Source organism: Psittacula echo (assembly GCF_963264785.1).
Source record: "Psittacula echo genome assembly, chromosome: 28".
NCBI lineage: Eukaryota > Metazoa > Chordata > Aves > Psittaciformes > Psittacidae > Psittacula > Psittacula echo.
The window spans coordinates 1,170,752-1,187,236 of NC_137763.1; the positions used below are offsets into that span (position 1 = coordinate 1,170,752).

At 61.9% G+C, this 16,485-nt stretch overlaps 3 protein-coding genes across 4 annotated transcripts; 1 reads left to right on the forward strand and 2 right to left on the reverse strand.

Annotated features, from left to right (window-relative positions):
- Nucleotides 1-213: 213 nt before the first annotated feature.
- Nucleotides 214-3,889, reverse strand: BSCL2 (BSCL2 lipid droplet biogenesis associated, seipin). 2 transcript variants are annotated; one of them, XM_080635750.1, is made up of 9 exons: nt 3,775-3,859; nt 3,041-3,255; nt 2,874-2,955; nt 2,341-2,484; nt 2,111-2,245; nt 1,931-2,028; nt 773-972; nt 559-606; nt 214-470 (listed from the first exon to the last, which is right to left on the reverse strand). In XM_080635750.1, exons 2-9 carry the CDS (start codon nt 3,235-3,237, stop codon nt 301-303), a joined length of 1,074 nt encoding a protein of 357 aa, XP_080491876.1. In that variant the 5' UTR covers nt 3,238-3,255; nt 3,775-3,859; the 3' UTR covers nt 214-300. The 2 variants fall into 2 exon arrangements, with proteins under 2 accessions (XP_080491876.1, XP_080491875.1); XM_080635749.1 differs by having other exon boundaries at nt 215-470; nt 3,828-3,889.
- A 228-nt stretch (nt 3,890-4,117) lies between these two features.
- GNG3 (G protein subunit gamma 3) lies at nt 4,118-5,405 on the forward strand. The gene is made up of 3 exons (XM_080635765.1): nt 4,118-4,222; nt 4,686-4,793; nt 4,881-5,405. Exons 2-3 carry the CDS (start codon nt 4,695-4,697, stop codon nt 5,007-5,009), a joined length of 228 nt encoding a protein of 75 aa, XP_080491891.1. The 5' UTR covers nt 4,118-4,222; nt 4,686-4,694; the 3' UTR covers nt 5,010-5,405.
- Nucleotides 5,406-8,618: 3,213 nt separating this feature from the next.
- Nucleotides 8,619-15,856, reverse strand: HNRNPUL2 (heterogeneous nuclear ribonucleoprotein U like 2). The gene is made up of 14 exons (XM_080635837.1): nt 14,903-15,856; nt 13,628-13,757; nt 13,455-13,531; nt 13,232-13,371; nt 13,063-13,153; nt 12,840-12,952; nt 11,943-12,209; nt 11,736-11,858; nt 10,700-10,828; nt 10,423-10,591; nt 9,458-9,658; nt 9,295-9,371; nt 8,844-8,951; nt 8,619-8,749 (listed from the first exon to the last, which is right to left on the reverse strand). Exons 1-14 carry the CDS (start codon nt 15,510-15,512, stop codon nt 8,681-8,683), a joined length of 2,304 nt encoding a protein of 767 aa, XP_080491963.1. The 5' UTR covers nt 15,513-15,856; the 3' UTR covers nt 8,619-8,680.
- Between the last annotated feature and the right edge of the window lie 629 nt (nt 15,857-16,485).

Below are 16,485 nucleotides of genomic sequence, written 5' to 3' on the forward strand. Positions count from 1 at the left end.
CGTGGTGTGTGGGGCCAGCAGGGGGGAGACACCGATGAGAACCCCCCCATGGCCCCCCCCAAAACCCAGGTGCCCCTGGGCACCCCCCCCAACCCCCTCAGGGACCCCCAAAACCTCCTGGTGGGACCCCCAGAGACCCCAAACCCCCCTTGACACCCCCTCCCCAATAACCCCTCTGTCACGTGTCACTGTTTGGTCACGTGTCTGTGCCCACCCCCCCCCAAGCCGCGGCCGCGGTCACGTGGGTGTGGGGAAGGGCGTTTATTGGCGGGAATGTCTCGACGTAGGGGGGAGGGGCGCTCAGGAGCTGGAGCACGCGGTGCGCCGGCGGGGGGAGGGGAGGGGGGGCGGGGCCGCCCCTTGGTCCTCCGGCCCCTCCCCCACGTCCTCTTCCGGCCCCTCCCCCCCTTTCTCCTCCACCGCCTCCGCGGGGGGGGCGCTGGGCTCGGCCTCCGGGGGGGGCTCTGTCTCTGGGGGGAGGGGAGAGGGGAGATGGTGGAGCCCCTCCCCCACCCCAAAGGAGGGGGAGGGGGTTTGGGGGCCCTTCCCCCCTCTCACCTGCATCCAGCTCCACGGGGCCCAGGAGCTCCGGGGGGGCCGCTGGGGCTGGGGGGGGGAGGGGCATCATTGGACACATCCCTAAAGCCCCTCCCCCCCCCATGCCCTGCAAATCCTCATTTCCCCTCCTCCACCCCATAGCCCCTCCCCCTCCCCAAATTCCCCTCCCCATGACCCCGCCCCCTCCCATCGCCCCTCCCCCCCCGGTTCCTACCCTCCCCTCCCCCCTCCTCCTGCTCCTCCTCTTGTTCCCGCGCGGCAGGCGCTGATTGGCTGCGGGCGGCGGCGGGGGCGGGGCGTGCGCGGGGCCACGCCCACTGCAGGTACCCGGCGAGCAGCAGCAGGCTCAGGAGCGCGAAGTTCCCGGCCACGCCCAGCAGCGCTGACGTCACCGGGAAGTGGTAGAGCAGGTACCTGGGGACGGGGCCAAGGCGGGAGGGGCGGGGCTTAGCGGCGGGGGCGTGGCTTGGGGCGGTTGTGCTATGCATGGGGTGAGGCTATGGGGTGGGGATATGGGGCTGGGCTATAGGGCACTACTATGAGGAGCTTTGCTATGGGGCTGGGCTATAGGGCAGAGCTACCGGAGGGCTGTGGTATAGGGCTGGGTTAGGGAGCTGGGCTATGGGGCAGTACTGTGGGGAGCTATGCTATGGGGCTGGGCTATAGGGCAGAGCTACGGGAGGGTTGTGGTATAGGGCTGGGTTAGGGAGCTGGGCTATGGGGCTTGGTTGGAGAGCTGGGCTATGGGGCACTACTGTGGCGAGCTATGCTATGGGGCTGGGTTGGAGAGCTGGGCTATAGGGCAGTACTATGAGGAGCTATGCTATGGGGCTGGGCTATAGGGCAGAGCTACAGGAGGGTTGTGGTATTGGGCTGGGTTAGGGAGCTGGGCTATGGGGCAGTACTATGGAGGGTTGTGCTATAGGGCTGGATTGGGGAGCTGGGTTATGGCAGGCTGGGCTATAGGGCAGAGCTATGGGGGGGATGTGCAATGGGGCTGGGTTATGCAGCTGTCCTATAGGGCAGAACCACAATGGGGCTGGGCTATGGGGCACTGGGCTATGGGGCAGCCTATAGGTCACTTTTACTACAGTCTGGTACAGTGCTCGTGTACCCGCAGCACTATAGGGGTACAGCACTATGGGGCAGTGCTATGGGGGTACAGCACTATGGGGCAGTGTGATAGGGATGCAGCTCTATGGGGCAGTGCTATAGGGGTGCAGCACTATAGGGGTATGGCACTATGGCGCAGTGCTATGGGGCAGTGCTATAGGGGTACGGCACTATGGGGCAGTGCTATAGGGGTGCAGCCCTATGGGGCAGTGCACTGGGGATGCAGCTCTGTGGGGCAGCCCCACAGCTCCCCCCTTACCGCAGGCCGGTGAAGTGCGCGTGCACCCGCAGCTGGGCCCGGTACAATTGGATGCGTTTACTCTGGATCTCCAGCACCGCTCCCAGCGTCGGCTCGTACTTATGGGGCAGGACCCAGGGAAGATGTGGGTCAGATCCCCCCCAAAGCCGCCCCACATCCCCCCAGCCCCACGGTGCTCACCGAGTCCTCGCGGTAGTGAGAGTAGAGCTCGACCTCCACCGTCTGCTTCTGCTCCGCGAAGCCGGTGAGGAAGAGCGCGGCGAAGGCCACGGTGTCCAGCGTGCGCAGGAGGCGGGAGCGGTAATGGAGCATGGCCTGGGGGGGCAGGGGGACACACGGGACATGGGGGGCAATGAAGGGGGGGGACCCCCCAAAATACACCCCCCACCCCAGAGCCCTGCCCCACTGACCGGGCGCGCGGCGGAGGCGAGGGGGCGCCCACCTGCCCCATAGCAGGTGATGGTGACCATGAACATGCCCAAGGCCCGGTTCACCGGCGACTCCGGCAGCTCCAGCTCCAGGGAGATGCGGTAGAGCTGCCCATAGAGCAGCACCTGGGGGGCAGGACAGAGAATGGACCCATAGAGCTATGGGGCAGACGTCCCGCCTCCTTACAGACCTAGCTCCAGCCCCATAGAGCTATTGGCCAGATGTCCCGCCTCCTTACAGACCCAGCTCCAGCCCCGTAGGTCTGTGGGGCCCCCTAAACCCCACCTCCACCCCACACATCTATGGGCTCTCCCCAGCCCCACAGATCTATTCTACCTCCCAGCCCTACAGATCTACACCCCTCCCCCCCCTCCAGCCCCATAGATCTATGGGGCTCCTCCATATTTACACCCCCCCTATATCCAGCCCCACAGATCTATGGGGCTCCCCCCATCCTACAGATCCATCCCTCCCTCTCCCAGCCCCACACATCTATGGGGCACCCCCCACTCACCTTCTCCCTGTTCCCTCCCAACAAGGACACATTGGCAGTGGGGAAGGAGCAAAGCTCAGGCCCGGGGGAGCCGCAATCTGTCCTGCAGGGACGAGCAGACAAAGAGGTTAAACCCATGTGGGGCAGCCCCATAAGTGCCCCATAACCCCCCCATTGAGGCCCATTACCGGAAGGCGTAATGGACGGGGCGGACGAAGGCGACAGCGGGGACGTAGGAGTAGTAGAAGGTGCCGTAAAGGAAGAGCGAGGCCCAGAGCAGGAGGAGGGCGGCGCAGGCCGCGACCCCGGCCCGCAGCGCCGCCCGCCGGGCCCCGCGCAGCAGCGCGCCCGCGGCCTGGCCCCACTGCGCCGGCCCCACAGCCATGAGCGCCCCATGGGGCGGCTGCACAGGGAGGGAAAGGGGAGGGTTGGGTGGGCAGGGGCGGGGCTGTGCCCCACAGAGAGGCCTCAGGCCCTGCGCTGCCCCATAGATGGGGGGGGGGGCATGGCCAAACCTCGCTCAATCCCAGCTCTAGCCCCACAGATCTATGGGGCACCAGTCCCTTGCCTTTACCCAACCAGCTCCAGCCCCATAGATCTATGGGGCACGTCTCCACCGTCCTCAATCCCCATAGGCCTGACCCCCCCCAATCCCACCTCCAGCCCCACATATCTCTGGGGCTCCCATCCCTTGTCCTCCCACACACACCTCCAGCCCCACAGCCCCGCGGGGTGCCCGCCCCAGCCCCACAGATCTGTGGGGCACCCCCAACACATCCCCCCCCTTCCTGCGCCATCGATCCGTGAGGCGCCGGCCCTACCCTTTCCCCACCCAGCTCCCGCCCCACAACCCCAGACCCCCGCCCCACACATCTATGGGGCAGCCGATCCCCCCGTCCCCATCTATGGGGCAGCCGCTCACCGAACCGCCCCACCCCACACATCTATGGGGCAGCGGCGGTTTTGGGCCTTTACCGGAGCCGGCGCCGATCGCGTCCCGCTCCCCACAGGCGGGGCCCCGCCCCTTCCGCCCCCAGGCCCCGCCCACTGCGGCCCCGCCGGGCTCCGCCCGTCGTCCCCATGGCAACAGGAGGGGTCCATGGGGCGGCCCATTGGGGGTTGGGGGGGAGGTGCCCCCTTGACCCCGCCACCCCCCTTTGCTGCATCCTCAGGTCCCACCCATGGGGGGGGAGGGGGGTGTCTCCTCTCCCTCCCCCCAACCTGCGACCCCCCAATAACCAGAGTGGGGGGAGGGGCGGGGGGAGGGGCGGGGCCGTGTCCCCCCAAAGTGGTTCCCCCCCCCCCGAAGTGGTTCCGCCCGCTCCGAGCATCGCCCGGCACCGATCGCGGCTCCGGCTCCGACCCCTGAGGTAAATGGGGGGGGGGAGGGCAAAAAGGGGTTAATTACTGAGGAAAAGGGGTTAATTATGGGGGTGTTAATGAATATCGGGAGCAAATGTGGGAATTGGGGCGGGAAAGGAGGATTTGGGGGTGAAAATGGGGATTTGGGGTGGGAAAGAGGGGGTTGGGGGGGGAAATGGGGGTTTGGGGGGTAATTAGTGAGGAAAGGGGTTAATTAAGGAGGGTGTTAATGAATATGGGGGGAAAGGGGGATTTGGGGGGTACAAATGGGGGGAGCTGGGATTTGGGAGTGGAGAAGTGGGAACATGGGGGGGGAGATGGGATCTGAGGGGGCATTGAGGGTGCAATGGGGCTGTGCCACGGGGGGGCCGCATCCCATTGTGCCCCCCCCCATTGGCCCTCTGTGGGGTGTAGGTTAGGGGGGGGGCACCCCATAACTCACCCCCCTCCTTCCCCTCCCCCCCACATAAGGACCCCCCCATGAAGGGCGAGACCCCCGTGAACAGCACCATGAGCATCGGGCAGGCGCGCAAGATGGTGGAGCAGCTCAAGATCGAGGCCAGCATGTGCCGGATCAAGGTGCCGAGGGGGTGCTGCTGGGCCCCATAAGTGACCCCCTGTGCCCCACAAGTGACACCCCCCACCCCCTCCCCCCGCGCCCCATAGGTGTCGAAGGCGGCGGCGGAGCTGCTGACCTATTGCGATGCTCACGCCTGCGAGGATCCGCTCATCACCCCCGTGCCCACGTCCGAGAACCCCTTCCGGGAGAAGAAGTTCTTCTGCGCCCTCCTCTGAGCGACCCACGCTTGGGGGGCAGAGCCATAACTTGGGGGGCAGAGCTGCACTTTGGGGGCAGAAGCACACTTGGGGGGCACACCTGTAACTTATGGGGCAGAGCCACACTTGGGGGGGACACGTGTAACTTACGGGGTAGAACCACACTTGGGGGGCAGAGCCATAACTTAGGGGGCAGAGCTGCACTTGGGGGTCAGAAGCACACTTGAGGGGGACACCTGTAACTTATGGGGTAAATGCACACTTGAGGGGACCCATAACCTGGGGGAAAGAATCATAACTTATGGGGCAGCTCCATAAGGCGGGGGCAGACCCACACTTGGGGGGCAGACCCATAACTTATGGGGCAGGCTCACACTTGGGAGAGGGAACCCATAACCTGGGGGTAGACGCATACTTGAGGGGCAGACTCATAACTTATGGGGCAGATTCACACTTGGGGGGGTGGGGGGCAACCCATAACCTGGGGGAAGACCCACACTTGGGGGGCAGAACTGCACTTGTGGGGGAAGAATTGCACTTGGGGCTAGACACACACTTGGGGGGCAGCCCCATAACTTGACCCACACTTGGGGGGCAGCCCCATAACCCCCTCAGCGGGGGTTCTGCCCCACTGCACGCAATGGGAAGTTCTCCACCAGCGCCATCCTGGGGGGGGGGGGATATGGGGGACCCCTCCTGCCCCCCAAGTACCCCCCCCCCGCCCCACAGGAGCCCCATGGAATGAAATAAAACCTCTTGGGTTCATCACCAACAACCGGAGCTGGAATTGGGGGGGGGGGGTTGGGGGTCACAGGGGGGGTCACTTGGGGGGCACAGGGGTCCATGGATGGACCCACATCAATGGGGGGGGGATAAATGGCCCCCAAATTAAGGGGCCAAAAGGGGGGGGCAGGAAGGGGGGATTGGGGGGGTTAATGAGGAATTATGAGCCCCAAATGCTTTCCCCCCCCAAGAACCCTCCCTATGGCCCCCTCCACAGCCCCATGGGACCCCCCAACCCCTTACTCCAGAGCCCCATAGGACCTCCCCCCAGCCCCATAGGACCCTATAGACCCCCCCCCAGCCCCACAGGACCCTACGGTCCCCTCCCCAGCCCCATAGGACCCTATAGCCTCCTCCCCAGCCTCATAGGACCCCTCCCCAGCCCCATAGGACCCTATAGCCTCCTCCCCAGCCTCATAGGACCCCCCCCAGCCCCATAGGACCTTATAGACCCCTCCCCAGCCCCATAGGACCCTACGGCCCCCTCCCCAGCCCCATAGGACCCTGTAGACCCCTCCCCAGCCCCATGGGACCCTACGGACCTCTCCCCAGCCCCATAGGACCCTATAGACCCCTCCCCAGCCCCATAGGACCCTACGGCCCCCTCCCCAGCCCCATAGGACCCTATGGCCTCCTCCCCAGCCCCATAGGACCCTACGGCCCCCTCCCCAGCCCCATAGGACCCTATGGCCTCCTCCCCAGCCCCATAGGACCCTACGGCCTCCTCCCCAGCCGCATAGGACGCTCCCAGCCCCAACCGCCAGCGGCAGGCTTGGCCCGGCCCCGCTGCCCGCTTTCAACATGGCGGCGCCCAGAGCGGCTTCATCTCTTCCCTGTGCCCGGCGCCGCCATGATCCCCCGCGCCTGCGCTTTGAGTCAAGATGGCGACTCCCTTCCTCTCAAAATGGCGGCGCGCAGGGAGGCCCCTGAGCCCGCCTCCAAAATGGCTGCGGTGGGGGAGGTCGGGGGGGGGCGCGGGAGGCTCCACGGCCGCCATGTCGCTGTGTGTCGGCACCAAGATGGCGGCGCTCACACCCCGACACTCCCCCTCCTCCCCCCCCTTGTTGCCATGGAAACCAGGTCCCCCCCAACTAGGCCCAAGCCCCAGAACTAGGCCTAAAGCCCGGGCTTCGGTCCCAAGGCCCAGGCCCCCAGCCCCAGCCCCATAGCCAGCCCCATAGCCAGCCCCCCATGGTGCCCCACCTCCTGCCCCACACATTGAGCGCAGCCTCGAGTCGAGTGAATGGGTTTTATTCTAAAAACAGACAAAATGGGGGGGGGGTTACAGGAAGGAACCCGCGGCACAAGGGGGGGATGGGGGGGAGGTGTCAAAAAAGGGACCTTTTTTGTCTTTATTATTCGGATTTTTGGGAAGGTTCGGAATTATTTATTAACAACGACAAAAAACCACCCAAAACTCAGAGAAATGCAGTGAAAACCCCCCTGGGGGGGGGGAGGGGGGATTTAACCCAGAAACTTAAGAAAATATGGAAAAAACCCAACAAAAAAAATTAAAAAAAAAAAAAAAAAAAAAGAGGATTTTTTTCATTTTTTTAAAATTATGATTTTCTTAAGGTTTTGTGTTTTTTTTTGCCTTTTTTTGTTCTTTTTTTATGTAAAAAAGAGGCAAAAGTTTCTTCCTGGCCGCCCCTCCTCCCCCTCCCATCCCCCCCCCCTTTGGTGCTTGGAGGGGGAGCAGAAAAAACCCCAAAACCCGGCCAAAATGGGGAAAACAACAGGGAAATGATCAGAAAAGCAACAAAAGCAAAGCCCAAAATGGTAAAAACCAAACCAACCCCCCCAAAAGAACTGCAAAAAATCAGAAAAAAACCCAAAAGACCCCAAAAGCAGCAAAAAAACCACCCCAAAAAAGAGCAAAATCATCAAAAGCCCCAAAAGAACAAAAAAAAAAAATCACCAGAAAGAAACAAAAAGCCCCAAAATGATCAAAAAGCAAGAAAATGCCCCAAAAGAAACTCCAACAGAATCGGAAAAACTCCAAAACTCCAAAAAAAAACCCCCAAAAATAATAAAAAATGAACAAAATATGAAAAAAAATAACCCCAAAGTCAAAGCAAAACCCAAAAACTCCCCCAAAAAGGTCAAAACCCCCCAAAATTCGAGGAACCCCCCCCAAACCCCCCCAGCATTCCCGTGCCCCAATTCCAAGAGGTCCTTGGGGGGGGGAACAGGGATTTAAGGGTTTTCTACCCCAAAATCCATTTAAACTCATCAAATCCATTGAAACTCCCCCAAAAGATGAGGCCCCAATAGCGCCGCTTGGAAGGACCTTGGGGGGGGGGGGGGGGGGGAGGGGCGATTCCAGCCTCTTCCCACCAAATTCCTCCAGGATTTGCCGGGTTTTCCCCCGAATTCTCCCCCCCCCATTCCCAATGCCCCCCCCTCAAGGCTTTACCTGGAAGGAGAAGGGTTAAAGCCAACACTTGGGCATTCCCATTTACAGCCAGCTTTTTGGGGGGGGTTGGGGGGTTTTTACCATTTTTAGGGTTTTTTTACCTTTTTGGGGGGTTTTCTCACCATTTTTGCGGGGTTTTCCCCACTTTGTGGTGGGTTTTTACCATTTTCTAGTGCTTTTTTACCATTTTTTGAGCCTTCCTCCACCATTTTGGGGGGGTTTTCCGAGCTTTCCTCTGCCCCCCCGCCCCCCTCCCCCAACACTTCCATAGAACGAGACAATTCCTCGGTTTTTTCAACAAACTTTAAAAAAAAATTTACAGTTTCTTCCTTTTTTTGTCATTTTTCCGCTTTTTGTTGGGTCGCTTCTGCTGTTTGCCCCTCCCCCCCCTTTCCATTCCCAACCCCCCCTTTCCCCTCCCCCCCCAACCCCATTCCCAACCCCCTCCCATCCCCATTATCCGTCGGGGGCCATTTGGGAACGGACGGTTTCACCGGTACCCTTGGTAGCCGTAGTAGTTCCTGTAGTATCGGTCTCTATCCTGGTAGTAATTCTGCCACTGGGAGGAAAAGGGGATGTTATGGGAGGAAAAGGAAGCAGGAAAAGCAGGAATTGGGGTGGGGGTGGGACGATCCCGCCGGGAATGCCGTTACCTCCCGGTTGTACTGCCGGTAATAGTCCCGGTATCTGTTGTAGTCGTAGTCGCGGCCGTAGAAGCGGTCGTAGTCGCCGCGGTATCGGTCGTAGAAGTTGCGGTAACCCTGGAAAGGGAGGAAATGGGGGGCGGGAATGGGGTATTGGGGGTGTTCCCGGGTTATTCCAGGAGTTGGGAAGGGAGGAGGTGGTTGGGGAAGGGGATTCTGCCCGGTCTGGGGGGAAGTGAGCGGGGAGGAAGCGATGGGGGGAAAGGGAAGCGATGGGGGGGAAAGGGAAGCGACGGGGGGGAAAGGGAAGCGACGGGGGGGAAAGGGAAGCGACGGGGGGGAAAGGGAAGCGACGGGGGGGAAAGGGAAGCGACGGGGGGGAAAGGGAAGCGACGGGGGGAAAGGGAAGCGATGGGGGGAAAGGGAAGCGATGGGGAAGTGGGACGGAAGCGGGGCTCACCCCTCGGTTTCCAGGCTGTCCCCAGTACTGCTGCTGCCCGTAGACCCGGTTGTCGTAGCCGCGGCGCTGGCCACCGACTGCGGGGAGGAAAAGAGAGCGGAAGGAGGAGAGATCAGAGCTGGAAACCACCGGGAAGCCGCCGGGAGGCGGGGCCGGCGCTCACCGTATCCCTGCCCGCGGTTGCGGTTCTGGCGGTTGCGCTTGTTGCGGTTGTTGCGGCGGTTCTGGCGCTTCTCCGAGGGCGGGAGCAGCTTCCGGGCCTCTTCCTTGTACTTGGTGACCAGCGGCTGCGCCTCCTCCTTGGGCAGCTCCGCAAAGAGCACCTCGTCCAGGTAATCGCTCTTCTCCGGCAGGGAATAGTTGGCTGGGGAGGGAATGGGCGTGGAAATGGGAAGCGATGGGGGAAAGAGGAGGGAGGGAGGGGGAAAGAGGAGGGAGGGAGGGGGGAAAGAGGAGGGAGGGAGGGGGAAAAGGAAGGGGAGGGGGGAAAAGGGAAGGGGAGGGGGGAAAAGGGAAGGGGAGGGGGGGGAAAAGGAAGGGGAGGGGGGAAAAGGGAAGGGGAGGGGGAAAAGGGAAGGGGAGGGGGGAAAAAGGGAAGGGAGGGGGGGGAAAAGGGAAGGGAGGGGGGAAAAGGGAAGGGGAGGGGGGGAAAGGGAAGGGGAGGGGGGAAAAGGGAAGGGAGGGGGGAAGAGGGGAGGGGAGGGGGGAAGAGGGGAGGGGAGGGGGGAAGAGGGGAGGGGAGGAGGGAAGAGGGGAGGGGAGGGGGGAGAGGGAGGGGAGGGGGAAGAGGGGAGGGGGAGGGGGGAAGGAGGGGAGGGAGGGGGAAGAGGGGAGGGGAGGAGGAGGGTGAAAGAGAAGGAAGGAAGGGGATGAAGAGGAAAGAGAAATATGAAAGCGGAAAGCGAAGAAAAAGGGCAGAGAACAAGGAGGAAAAGGAAGAGAAGGCAGCAAAACAGGAAAAAAAGGAAGGGGAAGCAAGTGAGAAAGTGAAACAAAGAAAGGAAAATGAGGAAAAGAGAGGAGACGGAAGGGAAAGAAGGCAGAAAACATGAACAGGAAAAATTTCCTTGCGGAAGCTGCCACTTTTCCTGTTCCCTCCTCCCCCCCAGCCCTTTTCCAGGATCCCACCTTTCATTTCCAGCATCACCGACTCAGGGACGTCCTCCCCTTCTGCCTCCTTCCGCAATTCCAGCCTCTTCTTCCAGTCCTCCTCATTCGGGACAACGACCACGACCTTCCGGGAGAAGCCCTTGAAGGCCAAGAGCTTCCGCCGCTGCCCCGAGTTGTAGACGTTGCACTGGGAAGAGGAGGGAAAACCCGCCCGGAAGCAGGAAGTGAGCATTGAAGAAGCGGAACTGGGGAGGAGAAGGGGTTGGGAATGGTTGGGAAGGGCTTTGGGGGGAACCTGGTCGAGGATGAAGTTCCGCTTGGCGCGGGGCGCGATCTGCACCAGCTTGCTAAGGCACTGCGCTGCTTGCTGGGTTAACTGGTCTCTGCTCTTGGCATCCAGCTCCTCCACTGCCGGGCCCCGCGTCTGCCACAGGCAATAGGGAAGGTGAGGAGGGAATGAGGGGGAATGGGAGGGGGGGAATAGAAGGAAGGAAGGGGGGAATAGAAGGAAGGAAGGGGGGAATAGAAGGAAGGAAGGGGGGAACAGAAGGAAGGAAGGGGGGAACAGAAGGAAGGAAGGGGGGAACAGAAGGAAGGAAGGGGGGAACAGAAGGAAGGAAGGGGGGAACAGAAGGAAGGAAGGGGGGAACAGAAGGAAGGAAGGGGGGAACAGAAGGAAGGAAGGGGGGAACAGAAGGAAGGAAGGGGGGAATAGAAGGAAGGAAGGGGGGAATAGAAGGAAGGAAGGGGGGAATAGAAGGAAGGAAGGGGGGAATAGAAGGAAGGAAGGGGGGAATAGAAGGAAGGAAGGGGGGAATAGAAGGAAGGAAGGGGGGAACAGAAGGAAGGAAGGGGGGAACAGAAGGAAGGAAGGGGGGAACGGAAGGAAGGAAGGGGGGGACGGACGGAAGGAAGGGGGGGACGGACGGAAGGAAGGGGGGGACGGACGGAAGGAAGGGGGGGACGGACGGAAGGAAGGGGGGGACGGACGGAAGGAAGGGGGGGACGGACGGAAGGAAGGGGGGAACGGACGGAAGGAAGGGGGGGACGGAAGGCAGAAACAAGCACCTGAGTGGGGGAAATAGGGGTTCAGGGGTGAACTGGGGTTGGGAACGAATGGGGCATTGTGAGGGGGGAGAAAAGGAGAATTTGAAGGGGGGAAAAGGGGATGGGACTGAAAAAGGGCATTTATAAGGGAATAAATGGGGATTGCTATAGGGGGAAAAGGGGCATTGCACAGGGGGAAAAGCTGGATCTGATGGGGGGGGAAGCAGGATCTGAGGGAGGAAAAGGCCGATGCGAGGGGAGGACCCATCCCAGGCATCGCTCACCTGCATCTGGTGCAGAACAGTCTCTGTTCCCAAAATGTTGTATCGCTTTTCCCGGCTTTCCTGGGTTTGTTTCTGTGCCCATTGGGTTTTCCCGGAGCCCGGCAGCCCCACCATGAGCAGCACCTGCAGCGGGAAGCGCCACAACAAAGGGATGGGATGCAATGGATCAGCTCCGGCGCCATTCCCGAGGGCGGGATGAGCGCTCACCTCGCACTCCTCTGTGGTCTTGGGGGGCAGCGGGGTGCGGACGCGCTCCTCGGCGGGCACGGCGTGGATGAAGACGAAGTCCTCCGGGATGGGGAAGAAGGGCTCTTCCTTCTGCCCGAAGTTGAGCTCCACCACGCAGTTCTTGCAGAGCACGTGGGGTAGCAGCGCCCGCTCCCCCAGCGCCTCCTTCCCGACCTGGAATGCCGTTCCCAGCTCCTCCCCGTTCTTGGAGAAGGAAAGTTCCACCAGCTCCTCGCCCTCGAAGTTCTATGGGGACGGGGAAACCAAACCACGTCGGGGATCATCCCCTCCGCACTCCAAAGAATCTTTTCCCATCTTGTTCCTTATTTCCCATATCTTTTAATCATTCCACCTGAAATTCCCTCCCAATCCTGCTTTTCCTTCGTCTCAATCCCACTCTTCCCTCTTCCCAATCTCCATTTCACCCCCAATTACCCTCTTTCACCCCCTCCCTTTTCCCCCCTCTCAATCCCGATTTCCACCCTCCCAATGCTCCCTTTCCGCTGCTCTCATCCCCGTTTCCCCCTTCCCAATCCCCATTTCCCCTTCCCACTTACCCAAAACCCTCTTTTTCCTCTTCCCAAGCCCTTTTTCACCTCCTCTCATCCCTTTTCCCCCTTCCCAACTCCCCAACCCTCCCAAGCCCCCTTTTTCCCCTCAATTCCTTCCCCCCATCCCACTTCCCCCTTCTCATCTCTCTTCCCTCCCCAATTCCCCCTTTTCCCCCCTCCATCCCCTTTTCCCCCTTCCCAATCCCTGTTCCCCCCAATCCCCCTCCCACCTCCTCTTTCTCTGCATCCTTTTTCCTGCATCCATCCCCTTTTCCTCCCCTCTCATCCCTCTATTTCCCCCCTCCCCATCCCATTCCCAGCTCACGGCGAAGCAGCCGATGACGTCTCCCTCTCCAAAGCTCTGCCCGAATTCCTCGAACTTCCCATTTTCCACCTTCAGCCCTCGCCCATCGAAGCCATAGGAGAACTCATCCTCCCCTGCCCGGGGGGGGCACAGACCCTCATTAACACCAATGAGGACCTCGGGGGGGGGGGGGGGGGGCGAATGATTCCATGGGGATGCCATTCCCACCTCCCAGCCCCGGTACCTAGCTGCGAGTGGGAGAAATCCACCGACCATCCCACGCGGAACAGCGGCACCTCGGTGCTGCCCTCCTTCACCGGCAGATACTGCGTCACCTGCCGGAGCCATGGGATCCCGTTATCCCCCTTTTCCCGCTGTATTCCCGCTTCCCAAAGCTCCCATCAGCCCTGCACCTTCGCTTCAAAGCAGATTTTGCCCTTGGTGACGCCGTGGGTGCTGCGGGCGCCGGACCAGAGGGCCGGGAACTTCTCAAAGAAGAGCGGCTGCCCCCCATAACGATCCTTGCTGGCTTTGAAGTGCAGATCCGAGGTGTCTGAAAGGGAAAACGGGATCAATCCCAAGTTATTTGTGCTCGATCCCGCCCCAATTCCACCTCAAAGCGCCTTGGGCACGTACACGTGTCCAGGATGACGACGCTCTCATCGTCCTCCCCTTCTCTTGGCTCCTCTTCTGGTGGCGGCGGAGACTTGGATCTGCTCAAGGAGTGGGAAAACCATGGGGAAAAGGCTTGGGATGAAGCCGGGGATCCCGAATGGAAGGGGAAAAGCGGGACTGTGCCCCCGGCTCACCGGCTGTTGTAGGCTTCCTCACGGAACTCGTAGTACGCGCGCCCGTGTTCGTCCTTCTCATCCCGCTGGCGCTTGACTCCGCGCCGCTCCCCATCGGAGCCGGCGGGTTTGGATTTGTCGTCCTCCTCGCCTGCAGGACACGGAAAAGCAACGCTTTGAGCTGGAAGCAGCCCCATTCCAGGAGGGAATTCGGGTTTGCCGCCTGCCGGCGGCATCCGTCCAATCCCAAACCTGATGGGAAATGGGTTTGGAAGCTGCGGAGGGGGCGGCTCCCAAGGGATGCAGGTGAGAAAGCCCCACAACAGCTCCCAAATAACCCCAAATCCGGGAAAATCCCGGTTAAAGCCTCCTCAGGGGGAATCCCGGCTCCCATTGGGGCACCAAACAATCCATCACTGGAGAGGAAGAGCCCAGGGCTGCCGGGAGGAACCTGAACCCTCGCAATCCCTGGGACATAAATGGGACAAAATCCACTCAATTTGGGAATATCCGCAAACCCCCTGCATTTCCCAAGCCCTAAATCCAGGGAATTTTGCCCAAATCTTGGTTTGAATCCAACAGAAGCAATGAGTTTACATTATCCCGGCTCTGCTTCCTCCCCTGTCTACGGCACAGGCTCATCCCCAGCCCCAAATCCTTCCAAAACCAAGGATTTTCCCCCTTAAGAAGTGATCAAATCCCAGCAGCCGGCTCGGGCCGCACTTCCCAAAGGAACAATCCCACCCCCGGCCGCCTCCGACGCTTCCCAGCACTGCGGGAAGGGTTAGATCCGGTTCATGGGCACCAGGTGCACAATTCCGGGACAAAACCCGACCCCAAAACCCCCGGATTTTCCCTCAAAACGTATCCCAGATCATCCCATTCCCTGGTCCCATCCCAATCCCGGCCGAAGGAACAACGTTTGGATTCCAGCCTCCCCCAGACCGGGTCGGGGGGAGCGGCTCCTGCTGCCCAGCAGCGGGTGAGGGGCTCCGGGCATCCCTCGCTGGCCGGGGCGGGGAAAGGAGCTCAGGGACTGGACACAGCGGGAATTTAGAGCGGGATAAATGGGATTCAAAGGGGGTGGGAAGTGACTGAGGCCGAGATGGGAGCGGAATCCATGGGGATTAGGGTAGGCTTGGGGGGGGCATCAGGTGGGATAACGAAGCAGAGACAGGCAGGAGCGCGGCTCCCCCTTGGAGGCAGCCGAGACCCAATGGGAGAACCCGGCCTCGGGGAGCAAGAACCGGGGCTGAGAGGGGGCCGGGGCTGGCGCGGGTCCTTCCCGGTGCTCACCGGCCTGGGCTCCTTCCTCTTTGACCTCGGCGGCGGCGGCCTCGTCCCCGCTGGGCCCTTCTTCCTGCGGCCTCTCGGCTCCGTTCACGCCGCTGCCTTCGGGCCCTTCGGGCTCTGGCTTCGCTTCAGCCGCCGCTTGCTCCTGCGGCTGCTGCTGCTGCTCCTCCACCGCCGCTTCCTCCACCTCCGCCGCCTCCTCCTCCTCCTCCTCCTGGGGGCCGGGCTCGGCCGCCTCCACCTCGCAGGGGGCCGCCGCTGCTGCTCCCGCCGTAGCCACGGCCGCCTCCTCCTCGTCAGCCAAGAGCGCTTCCTCGTCCTCCTCTTCTTCCTCCTCTTCTTCTTCCTCTTCCTCCTCCTCCTCCTCCTCTTCCTCCTCCTCATCGCCCCCCCCGCCGTGGTGATGCGCGGGGGGGCCTCCGGCCGGCCCCGCTTCCCCGGCGCAGGCCCCAGGCCCGGCGGGGCCTCCTTCCTCGGGCCCCGCCGCCAACATCTCGGCGTCCAGGGCCTCCTGCAGCCGCTGCGCCAGCTCCACCTTCAGGCCGCGGGAATCCAGGCCGCGCCGGCCTAGCTCAGCCCGGAGCTCGGTCACCTTCAGCCGCTTCACGTCCATGGCGACGGCGGGGAGGGAAAGGGGTGGGGGGGGGGAAGGGAAGGAGGGGAAGCGGAAGCGAAGGCGCGCTGAGGCGGCGGCGACGACGAGGCCTTTGGCGGCGGCGGCAGCGGCGAGCGGGGGTCGGGCCTAGGCCCCGGGGCGGGGAAAGGGAAAGGGAAGGCGGAGGGGAAGGCGGGGCCTGGCGGAAAGGCCGCGGCGGGGAGAGCGCGGAGGCCGGAGCCGGGGCCCGGCCGTCCCCGCTGCTGCCCTGCCCGGTACCCGGTGCCCGCTCTCGGCCGCTTACGCTCCGCGCCTGCGCCGCCGCCGCCACCCGCCGCCGCCTCACGACACCCCCGGACGCCGCCGCGCATGCGCAAGCGGCACCGCGCATGCGCCAAAACGCCCCCTCCCGGACCCGCGCGCAGCGCGTGCGCACTCGCCGAAAACGCAACAAGCGCACGCGCGCTAAACCCACCCCCCCCCCTCCCGCCAGCCTCTACCGACGTGCGCAAGGCAGCCGCGCGCTCGGCGCCTATTTTCTGATTGGTTCTCCCCTCGCCCTATCGCAGGGTGGCGAAGGAGCGGAAGGGACGGGTTCTGCCTAGCGACGCGGTAATGCTGCTTTCTCATTGGCTGAGCGCGCTGCTCGGCCGCTTTCCCGCCCGCTGAGGCGCGGCCGCCATTTTGTCTGGGTGGCTGAAGAGGATGGGGGAGAGCGGCGCTGAGGTAACGACGGGAGTAAAGGGCATAAACCCCCAATAGTAATTAATTAATCATAATCGTGGGATTAATAATAGCGGTTATTGTGTTAATAACGATTAATAAATGGGAAGAGCCGCAATGCATAGAATTAGGCACAATGCGTGCCCAAGAGCGCCAAACTACAGAGGTTTAAGGCGACTTTTGCGTCTAGGAGCTTTATCTCTTCTCACGCATCTGTAGCTACCAACCCACAAGAAACAGTATTTTAAAAGTATGCTTAAGAGCCGTT